Source organism: Adiantum capillus-veneris, chromosome 11, assembly GCF_014529385.1.
Source record: "Adiantum capillus-veneris isolate H3 chromosome 11, ASM1452938v2, whole genome shotgun sequence".
NCBI lineage: Eukaryota > Viridiplantae > Streptophyta > Polypodiopsida > Polypodiales > Pteridaceae > Adiantum > Adiantum capillus-veneris.
In genome coordinates, this window is record NC_140941.1 from 31,706,746 (window position 1) to 31,723,732 (window position 16,987).

The following is a 16,987-nucleotide window of genomic DNA, read 5'->3' on the forward strand; positions in this document are numbered from 1 at the left end:
CCCATGGACACATCTTCGTCCACCACATCCATAATAGAACCAATTCGATAATTCAGTGCATGGAACATTTCCACAGAATTAACATGAGAGGTGGAAGCTTCACTAGTAAGTACATCCTTGTAAAAATGCATCGCTTTTTTCCATGCGTCAATCAACGTACGATTATCATTGTACGTGGAAGTTGCTTGAACGACGCATTCTTATTAGAATTGACAAGTGGAACATAATTACGAGAGGAGGGTGGAGGAGGCTGCAAGATGGATTCGGGGCATTTAGATTGCATGTGACCAAATTTGCCACATGGAAAACAGGAATTTGCAAACTTGCCCCATTTGAGTTTGAAGGGGTGCGATGCTTGTCCACCCATGGATCACCTGAATCAACCATAATACCTTCAGGGGTTGGTTTGTCAGTGTCCCAAAGAATGCAGAACTTATTGGTGTGTTCGCATCCAATTTTGGTGGACAGATCATCTTCCAAGCTGTGCAACCAGCAACGATAGAAAGAGTCTCCATGTGCGGGGGAAATCAACAATTTCTACCCGCACTAGGTATTTATGATGGAATAATCCTTTGTCAATACCCATGGCAAAACATGAGGCATTTGTTGCTAAAAAAAGAGTGGAGACATCTCCAGTAAAAGATTTATGGCTTCAATATCTGCCAACAAGACTTCATAAAATCCACGAGCACCAAAGTAGACGCCACGGAGAGCCTGACGTTTGAGAAGATAATCGATCCACTGTCCGACATACTGCACAGTAGGTATTTTCCTCGGGAAAAACAAAATGACTGCATCCATAGCATACTGCCCAACCTCAAAGTCCTCATACAAACAAGTTTTGATCTCAGAAGTGGCCTCCGAGGAATTTCCCATGGCTTTCTGACGCTTATAAATAGACAGAGATTCAAACATATAGCAACAAAGATCAACCAAAGATCAAATTCCTAGAAAAAATTACGCTGTAAAGAAGTTTTGTTGTTTTTCTTTTTTTCAGTAACCTCTATCTCTGAACAGGAATCACAAGAGTATATACATCAAACCACATAGGGGCATACATGGCGAACACTCCACAAGGACCTGTTTAGAGACCTGTTGAATTCTTACTTCCGATGATCTGTTGCTGAATTTTAATGACATGCTCAAATTAACCTAAACTGTCTCTGTGCAGAATCGTCAGATGAAGCTTACGAGCAAAAGCTGCAGATTCGGGAAGACTGGAGACGGGGCTGATACACACACAACCCACACCCACCACTGCTGCTCACCTGCACACTCCACACCTATTCACGAGCGCAAGACCTGCAGGCCACCACTGCAAACCAGAAGCGTGCAAAGGCAGAACTGCAAGTGCTGAAGGTTCATGACGAGGTGAAGGCAGGAAGCCCACACACACATACATGCACCCAAGCGCACACTAACAATGTACGGTACATAGAAGCAGTGCAACCTTACAAATTGTTGAAGAAATCTGCACTGACGGTAAACTGGCAGATGGGCAAGCACAAAATCTCACCTTCTCTCTCTCTCTCTCTCTCACCGATCCACCCACCCACCGTGCAGGCGAGCCCTTGTGAGTTCTCCCAAGTTCTTGGCCTTGTTCGAATCAGTTGATACAACAAGGTCTCAGCTAAAATGTGATGCTTGTGATACCCACTTATATTTTCCGTGAGACATGCAGAAGATAAAAACTCTATAAATGCTCTCATTTTGGGTTCAGTTTGAGTGTAATAGCATCTCAACTCTCAACATCTTCATTGTGCATGAATGAAACAAACATCTGAACTTGCAAGAATGAACATTCTTATGCATTTAACGAATACACATTTTTTCTGTGTGGTCTAAGTGTTGGGGTTGTTACTGACATTACTCAAGAGAAAAAACAAAGCGCCCTTTTGTTTTACATGGAAAACTAAACCACCAACCAGAAATTACAGAAATTCTAGTGTTTACAGGGAAAAATGATTACAATGCATAAGTTGACTTGGAAAATCAAGGTCAAATGAAATCATAGCTGGGATTTTTCATTCCCATACAGGCAATTTACACTACAGATGGGGGTATGTGAGCATTGATTGCTGAGGAATTGGAAATATTGAATATATATATGTATACTAATGGCTTGTAAAAATATAAATTCAATACATACATAGTGGAACATTCTAACAAGAAGAAAACACAAGGGAAAGAAAGAATACAATGTAAATGGACATTGCATGAATTCACGCAAGGCCACCTCTTTATAAATGAGTAAAAGGTCTTTTGACTTCCCATTGTCATGAAGCGATTTTCATTACCTACTCTTTACCCTTCACTTTTGCATTTTAGAAGTTTTTAAAGGTTTTCTATTTTTCTGAAATTGTGAAGACCTACAACTGCCATGATATTGGAAAGGATCGGACCTCTAAATTCTTGAAGTAGAGCTAGTTGCAAAACAGCTAATAATCACACAAGTCGTTTGAATGATCGCCCCTGTGCTATTTTAGTTTCCTTCTCGTCCTCTGGTTTTGCTCGATTTAGAGCCTGCTTCCAAGGAAAATGAGTGAAGATAGTGAAGCATAACAAATAAGACCGGTCAAACAAAACACAACTTTGCTACCTGGATAAGGGTTTCTACACGCCTGCGCATCCGTGTGTGCATGAAGGCTTTTGAGCACTGCAGGGAACAAAAGAATTATCATATTTGAGATCTGCAGAGAACAAGAGAACTATCATATATTACAAGAGAGAGTCTCTTCACAGCCCTGCCAGACGTACTGCGCACATGTAATAAACAATGGCTAACATGTATATACAATATTCATGCGTGCAGTATCAGAGAGATCAAGAGTTTGGTCCATTGCACATAATAAATGTGAGATGAAACTTCTGTAATCGCATCTGTTTTACTCTGTGTGCGCGCGCACGCGACTGTGCGCGTGTGTTTGCATGTGTGAGCTGTTGATCACTCACAATGCGAGGTTATGTTGATTGCTCGTCATTTACTGGGAGCCCATTTGAGTATTCAGTGCCATAGCAGCCACGATACGGGACGGGACGTTTAATACGCGGTGTACAATACACATACTAGACGTACTTTTTAGAATAAAAAATAAAATACGTCAACTTTTTTTAGATATGATATTTTAATAAGGACAAATGAAGCAGGTCATACACCTCCTGAGCGACTCTTTAATGTTTTAATCATAGCATACATAAACAAGCACCATTAAGCTCTAAAATACACTTGATCAACTAGCAAAAGACATTAGAATAAAATACATTTTGAGCAAAAAACTCTAGAATAGAAAAAGTTATGAGATGTACTGTACGTTTCAATACAGGACGTCCCGTATTCTAAATTAAGTACGCATATTATAGCTGCTATGGTCTTTGCCTTGTTTTAACGATGATGTTCTGACTAACTAGTACCATTTAACCATGGCTCAGAGATGCACGTACACACTCCTGATTCAGGACATCCAATTGGAGTTGTAACCATGGCACATACATACACTTGGCAGCAGTAGTCTTTGTCACCGCAAGGCCGAATGTCACAAGTTGGTGATGTGGCATGCCCAATTTAAAGAATAGGGCCGCAAGGCCCAGAGAAGATGTGGCCGAGGGGCTAGAAACTCTAACCCTACCAACTTATGGAGCACTTGCCGAGGGGCCTAAAACCCTAAAAAGTCAGGGCACAAGAGATGAGGCTGATTTCCCTAATTTGTGCCAACATGATGATGTGGCACAACGTACGGATTTCTACCTTTTGCACAGGCTGCAGAGCTGGCAGAATTTCGCATGCTTTTGGGAGCGACTGCTTTTGGGAACTGAAGCTTTTGAACCTAATGCTTTTGGGGATCCCCTGTACTGTTTATAAGTGTCCCGAGGGCCACCCTCTGAGAGCGTTTGGACGCAGAGTCTTGAAGAGCTGGACCCTCCAGGAGTTGTATCTTTGCAAAAACGCAATAATAAAGAAATACCGCCAATCTTCGGGGCCAGTGCATCTAGGGACGCAACTCCACCGTTCCATGTAGACTCTCTCCTCTCTCTCTCTCTCTCTCTCTCTCTCTCTCTCTCTCTCTCTCTCTCTCTCTCTCTCTATTCAAGTTTTGTTCAGTTATTTGCAGTTTTTGTTCATGTGTTGCTATTGATCTTTGGCTTGGTGTGTCCAAGTCTATTAGGGTAAGGTGGCCAATGAAAAGCCATCCCCCAAAGAAAGGACAATGACACCCCGATAATAAGACAAAGTTCGACCTCCTTTATACAATTCAAAAAGATGTTGAACAGTAATTTTATTTGAAATGAAACCTTTTCATTTGGCACTCATGTCTCTCTTTTGGGGTTGGCGTGTCTCCCATTTTTGTTACACTCGATTGCACAAATGGAATTGTAACTTCCGGCTCCGATTGTCAAACAAGCTGAGATCACTTTTTTCAAAAAACTCTCGACGAGACGAATCAAATGAGATCCTCACTCATTATAATTGAGCTCGAAAACCGGAGATCTAGGCTCCCTTTCTTAGGTGGCCTTATATTGGCCCCTTTACCCTACAATGGTATCAGATCTCATATGATTCTTCTTCTAGGGAGAATCCGATCAATTCTGCACTACACATGGGTTCTAGTAGCGAATCCGATAGACGACACCCCTCCGACTGCTCGCCTATGGAGAACCCGAATAGGGAGATTCCAACAGAAGCAAGGTTCCCTCCAATGATTCGAGAGAGCATCCCAAACTTCCACTAGAGGATCTCGACAAGACAAACTACCGACGTCAATTGCAAGTTGACACGTGTGAAAAGATTGATCAAGTACTCCCAGAACCCAAAGTATTTGAAGCACCTGAAGAATCATTTTTTGACAAGGTTCACCCACGATGGCAAGAGGCCATCCGTGCACCTCTCAAGTCGGCAATATGGTAGAAAGCAAAGCCAAGCGCAAAAAAGCAGAAATTGTACTTGCACAAACAGTTTCACGAAGCTCTTGAAAAGAAGACATGATAAAGCACTTCCGAAAGAAAAGAAAATCAGCGGATTACCCGAGTTATTTCGGCCGGAAATCGACTTTTGAGGTGGCTAGCAAATCCAAGAAGTGTGTTCGTTTTGAGGATAACCCAAATTTTTCTTCGTTTTCAGAGAGTTCCAATAGTTTGTCTTTCTCTAGTTCCAATGAGAACGAGAAAAAGTGGAAGCGAAGAAAAACAGATCCAAGAAAAAGTCTAGAAAGCAATCTAGTAGTTTAGAGGACCAAGGAGTTCAAGGATGGGGATCAACCAGTGAAGTTTCAAACGCTTTCAAGCCACAAGGATACCCATCAAGCCATTGCATTCATACAACGATTTGAAATCTCCTTTTTCGGAGGACGAATGTTTCTCAGAAGCCTAAAGGGTGGTGTTTTATCAGAAAGGTAACGCCCACACATGGTGGTCTACTCTACTGTTGCACAGAGAAGCACCTAAGAAGTGGATAAAATTCAAGAGAGTTTTCACTATCTTGGTTAACGGAAGAATATGAAGAAGATGTTATCATAGCTTGGCATCATCTGAGAATGAAAAGGGAAGACACTTTGGTTGACTATTGTAAGAGGTTTTGGGATACCTTTTTGCCAGTGTCCTTGTTTCTGAGAATCCATTCAGAGGCTTATGGGACATGCCAAGGAAGGTTTTGGTATGCATGCTGGCTCATTGACCTATCCTACCAACAAGCCTGTCATGTGCACATTTAACCCTATGTGCATGTGGACAAGCTAACTCCTATTTCTAGGGTTTAGGACAACCTAGGAAGAGTTCTGGCACCAATGTGAGACTATACACAAGCTGTGCATGCCTAGGCACTTTAGAATAGTTGCATACCCTCTGATTGCACATGAGCACAGCCAATGTATGCTAGATGTAGGCATTGAGGACTGTTCCCATACAGTTGCATTAATACCACTTTAGCGTAGTTGCATACCCTCTGATTGCACATGAGCACAGCCAATGTCTGCTAGGTGTAGGCACCGGGGAATGTTTCCATACAATTGCATTAATATCAAGCCTAAGGAATTAACTGCATACGAAGCACCTCTTATAATAGGTTTTTAACTTATTAATAAGTGACATTTAGCCCATTATTTAGAAATCATAGGTTTTTAATTGGCATCAATCCCTTTGCCCAGATTTAGTTCCATATATACGTGACACTAGGGGTCACTTCTCAAGCATAAGTCCATACCCTCAGTAGAGGCACCAAGTACTAGCAGTACCTCAGCACCTCTAGCATTTTTGCACCAAATCAGCCTAGAACACCCCATCAGCACCAAAGTTTTCAGTTTTCAACCATAACCTCGTCGTACAGTCGCAGATCTAGCCATTAGTACCAACGTTTTCAGTTTTCAGCCCAAGACAACAGATTAGCCAACGCTTCTAGATTTTAGTCCTAGCCTCATCAATAGATCGCAGCCCCAAGCCAGATCAGCCCTAGCGTTTTCAGTTTTCAACCTTTAGCCTCGCAGATCCAAGAATCTGCAGCAAGATCCCATCAGCATCTCAGCATCTCAGCATCTAGGACCATTGTATCTACATTTGTGCAATCTAAAGAAACTACCTCTCTAGCGATAGCAAGGGGGGCCCTTGAGGGGGTTTGGGACCCCATCTGGTGTTAGTCTCCTTTCTCTCTCTTTCACTCACAGAACCTTCACTCACAATATCATTCTCTTCTCTCTCTAGTCTTTGCACATCTCTCATGATGTAAAAAAAACTCTCTCGTGAAGTAAAGGAACCTTGCGTACATACTGAGCACTCATCTTGAGCATTCACCATCAATCACTTCCGCTCCACATTATAAAGCTAGTGTTTGCCTCAACAGGGCAAGAGTCTTCCAAGGGAAAGCAAAATCAAAAGAAGAAATCCACAGGGCCCACATTAACGGAAGAGCAGCATGCTGAGTACGTCAAAGAGGGCAAGTGTTATGGCTGTGGTGAACAGGGACATGTCTTCTGGGAATGTCCTAAGAAAGAACCAAGGGAACTAGCTGATAGTTCATCAAAGAATTCCAAAGAACCAAGAAAATCAGCTAATAGTTCAGCAGAGAATTCCAAAGATTCATATTGATGTGCCAGTGGACAGGGGAGGCTAGGTCATCAACCAACAGGTCTCAGGGCACAAGAAACAGAATAGGAAAGGTAATCTAGGTCCACCAATAGTTTGGTCAAGGGCATGATTTTGTGGCTCTAGATGCAAAGTGGACATGGGAAGAGAACCTCGTAGATTCTCTTCAATTTTGAAATGTACCTTTGGCTTTTGGATACTTAGCAATGTCTATTCCTTAAGTGCATTGGCAGCCTGCAGGTTGAATCTCGTGCAATACGTATTGCACAAGAAGGGAGCCTCTTCACTCCCTTGTCACAGGCTGCCTAGATTGAATAGTCATTAATTTCTCTCTAAGATTTTAAGGATACTGATGGTCTGACAGTATTTTGCGGAATGACTTGATGAAAATATGTACATTTAGTTGGAAATTTCCTAGATTGAACTAATTACATGTGCTCTTTCATGTTAAGAGTAATATAAAGAAAGATCAAATGTCTGCAGCATTTTATTTGATGAACTAAGTCCATCTAGACATCTGTTAGAGATCAACAAGATCTGGATGTGATGGCTAAGTGAATGTGATTCTCGTGCATTAAGATTTCTATTTGGATGAGACGATTGGATACTGTTGTAAGTGCATCAAGAGTTCCGGAAGGATGAGATGGCTACATAGGGATCTAGGTGCATTAAGAGTTCTAGATAGATGAGACGGCTAGATTGAATGATTGAAACACAGTGTTCAATGTGAACTAAGTGTGTGATTTGTGAAATGCATGCTCTATGAATGTACTGTCTTGTGGGGATGGTCATGGGCATGGTTTGCTTGAAATGTGTGAAAGGATATGAATCTGATCAAGACATTAGTGAGGATGTGATTGCTAAATATGTTACGATGATCATGATTTGTATCTAGGACCCTCCACGGAAATCTGATTGATTAGTGACTGATGTCTTTGTCCAAGTGCTAGAAGCGTGCAGTTTGGTGCATGAGTACATAGAGTTAGTGTCTACTGAAGAAAGTTTTTGGCCTTTTGTCTGTTTTCCAGCGTAATCAAGGGCGATTACAATTCTTTCAAGAGGGGGTTATGTCACAAGTTGGTGACGTGACATGCCCAATTTAATGAGAGGACCAAAGAAGATGTGGCCGAGGTGCCTACGGGGTTAGAGTTCAAAAACTCTAACCTGACAAACTTATGGAGCACTCGCCAAGGGGCCTAAACCTCTACAAATTCAAAGCAAAAGGGCTAAGGCCGATTTCTGTAATTTGCCCTGACATGATGACGTGGGACAATGTAACGATTTTTGCGTTTTGCATTCGTTGTAGGGCTGGCAGAATTTTGCATGCTTTTGGAAACAATTGCTTTTAAGAACTGAAGCTTTTGAACCTAATGCTTTTGGGGCTCTGCTTTTAAGCATCCCTTGTACTGTTCTTAAGTGTCCAGAGGGCCACACTTTGAGAGCATCTGGACGTTCTCGAAGAGCTCAACTCTCGAGAGTTGTATCTTTGTGAAGAAATAATAAAGAAATACCGAAAGGGATGCTAGATTTCGCATGCTTTTGGGAACTGAAACATGTGAACCTGATGTTTTTGGAGCTCTACTTTTGGGCATCCCCTGTACTCTTTATAAGTGCACTCAAGGCCACACTCTGAGAGCATCTAGACGCAGTCTCGAAGAGCTTGACCCTTGGGGAGTTGTATCTTTGTGAAGCGATAATAAAGAAATACCGGAATGGGCACCAATTTGTGAGGCCAATGCAACTGGGGACAGAACTACGCCGTTCTGTGTCGACTCTCTACTTGAGTTACACAAGCATAGAGGAACCTTACTGAGGAGAGGTGAAGAGAGACATCCCCAGAGACAGATCACAGATTTCTTTACACTAGATACTGTACACCCAGAAGAACAGACAGAGGAGCAACCAGCGACGGTGGAGAGGTCTACCCGCACTACTGGTATTCTCATAGACCGAGCATTGGAGCTAGGGAGATCTAGACGACCCCGAGGGAGGAGAGGAGATACACAATTTCGAAGGAGGCTACGGCAAACGATTCAAGCCATACTCTTTCGTCGTCCAGAGTGCAGATGAAGATGGATCTCTGCTCCCCTCCCATATTGTCTTCACATTGTACTGCTTAGTTTAGGATCCCGCAGTATTTATATTTTGTTATCCTAGTTTAATTTATTTTGTTTAATTTATTTTGTTAATCTGACTTTGTATCAGATACACCGCATTGTAACTTTCTGGTCTCATAGGTCACTTTGGCCCTTTGAAGACGTTAATATAACATTTCATTTCATTTCTCTCTCTCTCTCTCTCTCTCTCTCTCTATATATATATATATATATATATATAGAGAGAGAGAGAGAGAGAGAGAGAGAGAGAGAGAGAGAGCGACACATGGCAAGATTATTTAGTGTTTGTACCTTCTTATTCAATAATATTTTTATACTCATACTGCTTTTTGAAAGAGCCAAGTGTCTTAGTACTAAATTAGCCGTAAAGCAAACGACCTTCAATAATCACAATGCTAGATATATGAATGCAATGTACTTTTCTTATGTTGATAGTAAATGGAGGACACTTCTATACCTCTCAATAATGTCGTGGATATGTCGACGGTAGATCAATCACGGACGTTATCTGCGGAGAGGACGAAGGCGTCAAGATCTACTAATCTTTGTAGCTCGTTCTAGCGGAGCCCATGTTACTGAAGCGCGACGAATTGTGCAATCCACTCGCTGAGCGTTGCTTTGGAAGAAATCTGTCACTGGCCTTTGGATGGGTCCTTGCCTAGAGGTTGTCCTCCTCTTTAGTAAGGGTTGCCTTTGCCTATGTAACTCTAGCAAGGAAATCTTTGATCAATGTAGTTCATCACCCTAGACAAAGGCCCAAAGCCCTCTCTAACGAGAAAATAAAATCGTCCCTGTAACTAAATAGTATACTAGGCACTGGTATATGTAAAGCTCCTTTATCTCTCGCTCAGAGGCACATAGCTGGCATATCCGCTCCTTTATCTCTCGCTCTAAGTCACATAGCTAGCATATCCAGGGGTGTCAAATATTTATAGCTTGGGGTCACTTTTACTACTCCCAGTGGACGTTTTTCTATGCCGTAGCCCAGTCCAAGCTTACAACAATATGCGGCACTTGCTACCTTAGAGCTACCAGGCACATTTCCAAGAGCCTTGCATGAAGGGATGGCTTTTTGATACTTAGGTTACACCTACCCTCATATACGTAGCACTAGTTTGGGCCCCTGGTCTTTCTATTGAGGATTGGACGCAAATAGAGGGACTCCATGTGATTATATTGTCCCAAATGATTAGAGTTAAGTCCTCTATTCCAAATGAAATTATACAGCAGAGTCATAGCAGATCACACACAGAGCTTGGGAGACCTCTTGGGCACTTGCCACTTAGGGGAGGAGACACACATGGTATGCTGCTACAATCTGGTGGCTTTCCCGACATGGGATAGAGATGGACAGATTAACCCCATTTTAGTATGATCTTGCTCTGCAAGAAGGCGGGCTTGGAGAAGATCACGCAGCTCTCCTCTGTTGGGTCTGGTGCCGAGAATCTTGCAGATGATGGAAGTCGCCTGCATGCGTTCCATCTTTGCGGCCAGGCTCGCTTGCTCGGTTGGTGAGAGAGCAAGTCGAATGGTGGGATCAGCGGGGTCGGGCGAGGAGACTTCATTGGAGTCCCTCTGTGGAGGAGCTTGAGCCTCCATCTGTGTCTACTGCTGTGAAGAAGAGGCGGAGAAGCATCCACTAACTGGGAAACTCCTGCTGGACTGAGCACGTCGAGGATGGGTGTTGGCGAGGCCCGACAAGCAAGAAAGGAGAGGCGAAAGGGCTAAGGGTAGTGTGCAGGCCGGTGTGGCAGTGGGCAGGCAGGCGGGTATGGCAGCGGCGAGGGGCGGGCGGGCAGCGGTATGACGGGCGGGGTTGGGCAACGGGCAAGTTGGGCAGCGGGTGGGGCAAGGGGGAGCGCGTGGGGCTGGGCAGCGGGTGGGACAGGGGGCACGCTGGGGACTGCGCGCAGGAGGCGAGGGCGGAAGGGCAACGCGAGGGCAAGGGGGGCAGCGATGGCAAGAGGGAGGGGTGCAGCAGCAGAAGCGAGCACGTTTTCCAAGGTTCTGTAGAGAGTTTATAAGATGATTTTGATTTAAATATGAAACTAATGTTTTATGAAAGAACCTGCTATTTGTGAACAGATAACGGGATTCAGAATGAGATGATGATGATTTTGGAGCAGTGAAAGCTCCCAAATGAACCTGATAACGAATCATGAATATTGAATCACGACTGATTCAATGGAATTGTCATGAGTGCATCAAGAGTTCCTGCGGGATGAGATGGCCACACAACTAGAACTGACTAGAACTGAATGATTGGACCACTATTCAGAACGAGCTTAGTGATGGATTGGGATCCCTGAAAATGATTACTCACACACGACAGTGCTAAAGTGCAGAAATCTATGGACATGATTGCAATATGGGATTAGTCAATCCAACATCAATGAGATTTGGGATAGATCTAGATGCAGTTGCTAAAAACGTTGCCAAGAATCATGCTCCTAGATTAGAACGGAATCCATGGACATGATCGCGATATGGGATTAGTTGAATCGACATCAGTGAGGTCTGGTGCGGATCTAGATGCGATTGCTAAATACGTTGCCACGAATCACGGTCCTAGATTCTATGTGATGTGATGTGACTGTCGTCTATGTACAAGTGTTGGATTTGTGTCGTCTAGTGCGTTGGTACTTCAAGTCAGTGTCTATTGAATCGGTTTATGGCTTGTGTCTGATTTTGCAAGCATAATTGAGGGCGATTGTAATTCTTTCAAGAGGAGGGTATGTAACAAATGATGAGTGGCAATGCTACTCGGACACATGCACACGCACATGCACACACGCGGACAGATGATCACATGGTAGAACAATACGGACTGCCCCACAAATTGCGTCGACAGGCTGATGACGTGGCAGCTCTGCAAATTACCTTGACACCAAGCTGACGTGGCTGATGTACAGAATTTCTCTTTTTGCGCTGGTGTTTTTTTATGGCAGCTTTTGGAGCCACTTGCTTTGGGAATTATTGCTTTTGGAACACTTTGCTTTTGAGTTTAGAAGCTATTGGGGCTCTGCTTTTTGGGCATCCCTTGTATCAATAAATAGACCCAAGGGGGCCTCACTCTTCAGAGCATCTAGACGCAGAGTCTGACAGCAGAGGGCCCCTTTGCTACCCCTTAGGTGTTGTACTTTGCTCAACATTAATATAACAGAAATACCGAAGGGGCACCAGTCCTTGGGGCCAGTCTGTCTGGACACGGAACTACAGCGAGCTGTGTCGACCAAAATTGAACTGTGATTATAAGTATTTTAAGTGATTCTCTCGTGTGTCGTATTAGATTCTCGTCTTGGAGGGGTGACCAAGATTGTGACAGCATCCCGCAATGTACATCAGTGTGGTGTGCTTCAACATAATCCATTATGTATTGCTTGTGTTGATCGGATTACGTACATCAATCACCCCTTCCAAATGACACTTGCATATGCATGCAACCCCTTCTGCCCTCTTTTCCCCACATGTGGCTGATATGCACTATAAATTATGTACCTTGGAATATCTGAAATTCTACTTGTCTCCCGCTCCCATGTCTCAGCAAGAAACACAATGTCAACATCACCAATCATAGCATTTATGCTTTCACCTTTATGCCATGAAAAACCTCTGCAATTCCAAAACAACACCTTCACAAGTGTGCAACTCCCATGGGCTGCGCATCCCTATGCATCCCCTGAGGCGTTATCATTACCTTTCCTTCAATCACTTTGCTACTTCCGGCGTTCCTCCTGTTGCATAGGTGTGAAATCCTCGTTTACATAAAAGACTGTCCCCCTGAGATAGACTCAGCTACTATCCAAGAGTGGCTCTCTTACGTGCATCCAATAGAGTACAAACAATGGCTCTTGCTTTCCCGTCTTCCCTCTTCTTCCCCATGTGACGAGCACCAAATACAGGTATATTTGCCATGGCAAAATGCTTGCCAAAAAACCCCATGACCTCTGTGGTAAGAGAGGGTGCCGTCTCATCGTCTTTTTTAGGCAAACCCCAAATAACCAGGTTTTGGGTCAGTTTTTCTCTTTCTTTGCGTTCCAGTTGTTGAGCGCATTTTGAGAACCCTGGTTTTTGTCAAAATTGTACATATGGATTTGAGATAGACTTTCATATGAGTATTTGGACATGTGCACATGTACATACATGGCAAGTCACTAGCATAGCGCTAGCTGTCGCGTTACTGTAAGTGCCCGTAAGTGAGTTTTTGGAAGTGAGACTTATATATAACTAAAACTCATGTACAAGCTTAAAAAAGTTCAGCCAAAGTTTAGAAAGTTTGCAGGTTTTAGCTCGTTGTACCTCCTTGATGGTTTCTGATGCAGTTTTTTGCCTCGCCTTGCCTTCTCTACATGTAGTCGTGTCGAGACAGCTCTTTGTTTGCGTCAAGTTTGCATGTAGCGGCGTGTAGATTCAATTTTGTTCATCTTCAGCTTTCTTGCCAATCATTTTTCAAGCTTTCTCTCAAGCTTTAAAGTGCCCCAATTGGAGTTGTGCTCTTTAGGTTACGACTAGTTCTTTGTAGGGTTATGGCTATGGCAGCCTAGTGGCAAATTGTGTGTAGACAAATTGGGAGAGCATGTATCTATGAATTGTGGAGTTGATGTTGAAATTGTGGGTTTGTGATGTTCGATTGTGAAAGGGGAAGCCCTTGTCTCCATATGCATTGGTCCGCGTGTGTTGAAAATCCGTGCTTTGACAAGGTTTTGCTCCTATGTGCTATGGTCCTTTGGGTGGACGTGTACTAGTAAATTCCCAAGGGAGCATAGACATTTTAATTAGGGTTTACTAAGAGTGGTTTTGGCATACTTTTTGGTGTTGAGGTTGAAGTTTGAGCGCTCTTGGGCTATGTTGTTATAGAGGTGTCCCACTTTTCTTTTTGCCCAACAGTGTTTTGGTGCCCGCCACTGAGGATCTTCTTCAAGTGACCTTCAAATGATAGCTTCGATGGCTATGATGACAGAGTTTCCAAGGTTCTATAGTCATGTAAGTGAGGATCTTGATGCATTCATTGAGAGATGGAGTTTGCTTATTTGATTGCAAATAAGGAAGATCCAATGATTATGCTCAAGATTTTGCTCTTTTGCTTGAAAGACGATGCAAGGACATGGTATAATGAGCATGAGTCTTGGTTGAAATCATCTCAACCTTGACAAGTGATGACTTATCATGAGGTCAAGAAGGTTTTCCTTGAGAGGTTTAGGAAGGTAGCAAACCCAACGGATGTATGGCACTCCATTGAAGGGCTTATACAGGGTGATAATCAAAGTGTAAATGCCTTTGTGAAGCAATTAAATGATTTATGGAAGAGATGGTGTGTTGCTTTGGGCCATGATGTTCCTCCTCTTATGCTTAAGAAGTGTATGTTTATGCAAAGTTTGAGGGCTGATTTGAAGTTAAAGGTTGAGCTTAAAAGGCCACTTACATTTGAGGATGCAGTACGGATTGCAAAGCATAAGGAATGGAAGTTAGAGAGAGTGCAAGAGCTTGGATTGCAGGGTGATGTGAAGCCAAAGGTTTCTCTATGCATTGATGTAGGTAAAAAGAGTGCCTCTAGTGTAGTATTATATCATGATGGTTCTCTTGAGAAAAAGAATCAAGCATGTAGTAAGGAGAAAGAGGCTAAGAAGAATGTTCTCATTATGCCATCCTTGTTTGTTTATGCCACTTAATGGTGCTTTACATGTCAAAGGTGATGTTTCTACCGAGGAATCCCAATCCTCGAACGAGGACTTCCGAGCAAACAATAAACCGAGCGCGCATATACAATGAGAAAGACTAGATCAAGATCTCAAGAGTTACTCTATAGAGGATAGTGTAGCAAAGTAAATATGTTACCTCTCAAATATTTCAAACAAAAGAACCATAGAGCATTAACACTAAATACAAGAACCTCTTAATAAAACTAGCTCCAAAAAAAATGTGCTTACACAAATAAACACTTCTGGCCACATTATAGGCCGAACATAGCTGACAACAAAATACACTACAATGCAAAACTAGTACAACCTGACAAACTTAAAGTAATACTATACATTTGGCCGTGCTCCACCCAAGGCTTGAAAGAGCTCCACCTTGGTCAAGGGTGCTCAGTGCATGACCTCATGGGCTTGAAAGTCCATATGCTTGCATGGCACATATGTTACCCTCTTGGACTCTCTTTTGAAATTCTTCATAGGTATATCGTGAAAATCCAACAACATCACAGAGTATGTAACTCCCTTTGCCTTTGATCCCTCTATGCCAACATAGAAAACATGTGTCTCATTGCACACAATAATAACCTCTTTAATTAGTTTTGTTGTAATGCAGCTTCCCAAATAAACTCTGGTCTAAAATTATTTTGTTAGCTTTGATTGCCCTTAACAATCTTTGCATCTCTATATTTTGGCCACGGCACTAGGAACACTACTAGTTTCTCTAATGCCCCCATTCAAATTTGCACCTCTAGTTACATTTTGATGAAACACAAATCCATTAGCTTCAAGCTATTACGCCTTAAATTGTATTAGGTTTTTTTCCTCAATGATCCCCAAACACCTTGTGCAAGCCTAGGTCTATATTCTATTTCGTTAGTTTTTTGGAGCACTTGGTCTGTGTGAAAGGAAAGAGTAGAGAGGGCAAGGTTTGTGAGAGGGCTTCGTTTTGCGCAAGGTGTAAGGTGCTTCATTTACAGTCAATGCTAGAAAAAAACCTAGGTTTATTTTAATTCCGCCTACAAATTTTGAGATTTACCTCTAAATTTGTAATTTGAGGGTGAAAAATCCTACAAATTTTGGAGAAATCTAGTGTAATTTTGAGTAAAACCTTCAAATTTAGACAATTTACCTCTAATATGTGCTACAATTTTCAAAACATCCTGCATTATATTGAATCTGGAAAGATGTTGTGCTTAACATTTGCACCTTTAAGCTATTTCAAATGGAAAAAATAGAGTTCAAATTCCATACCTTGCGTGTGCCACCTGCGACCAAGAGGAATATTGCCGAGATGCTATCATAGAGGGCATAGTACAATGTGCACCTTCTTTACTATCACACCTGGCTCATGCTTGAAGCTCTCTTGCCAGTTGCCACATAGTGGGACGAGGGGTTAGATTTCTTTTTTCTAAAATAAAAAAGGTTGGCTTCTAACATCGAAATCAAATGGGAGAGACAGTAGTGCAAAAATCACGAGGCATGCATGCTTGAGTTTGAATCTAAGTAGCTATCATTTTATTGTTGTGCGCCTCTCCTTAAAGATGTAGCCAAGGAATCGAGAAAGATGCTGTGTAATAAAATATGAAAGCTATCAGGTATGAGCCATTAATGTTCTATTAACTATACGAACTATGTAATGTAAGAGACGTAAAAAAAAAATGCTGGTCCATGTGAACTTAGAGAGTCGACTGCCCAATTCATTTTCTCATAAGTATGTTTTTCAAGGTTTTGGAAAAAGGTTTTTTTTTAAGCACTGTTTAGAGTGGACTCTTGCGCACGCCAACGTGCGGTCCTTGATGTAGGAGGAGTCGGAATCGTCCTCGCTGCACAATTTTAGTGCAAGGAGTTTCATGGCTCAAGTTTCATGATTCAGAGTTTCACAGGTTTGTTTTGTGCACAGCATAAAATCCCTACTCTTGCTGAGGGTTGTCTGCACGCCGGCGTGCGGTCCTTGCTGCAGGTATTAAATTACTCGGGCCGCCGTGACGTCCATATTCCTCGCTGGAGAGTGCCCATTTCGCTACTGGCTACATATTTGAAGCTTTATAATATATCTCAATAGTTAGAAGCTGCCTATTAATCTTGCAATTGCACGCAGATGAAATG

The 16,987-nt window shown here is 42.6% G+C and overlaps 1 protein-coding gene across 9 annotated transcripts in view; it reads right to left on the reverse strand.

Annotated features, from left to right (window-relative positions):
• DIS2 (Arp2/3 complex, 34 kD subunit p34-Arc) overlaps positions 1–16,987 on the reverse strand; it is a 140,414-nt gene that overhangs the window by 10,601 nt on the left and 112,826 nt on the right. Inside the window, exons 8-10 of one of the 9 annotated variants that reach the window (XR_015189586.1) lie at positions 2,600–2,690; positions 2,403–2,523; positions 941–1,268 (exon numbers count right to left, since the gene is read on the reverse strand). The exons of 1 other annotated variant lie outside the window; for it this stretch is intronic. Coding sequence is in view for 5 of the 8 variants with exons in the window: in XM_086522971.1 (XP_086379097.1) it covers positions 2,446–2,523; positions 2,600–2,656 (135 nt within the window). In the remaining 3 variants the exon portion in view is untranslated. 7 more of the 9 variants (XM_086522972.1, XR_015189587.1, XR_015189585.1 and 4 more) reach the window with 7 other exon arrangements.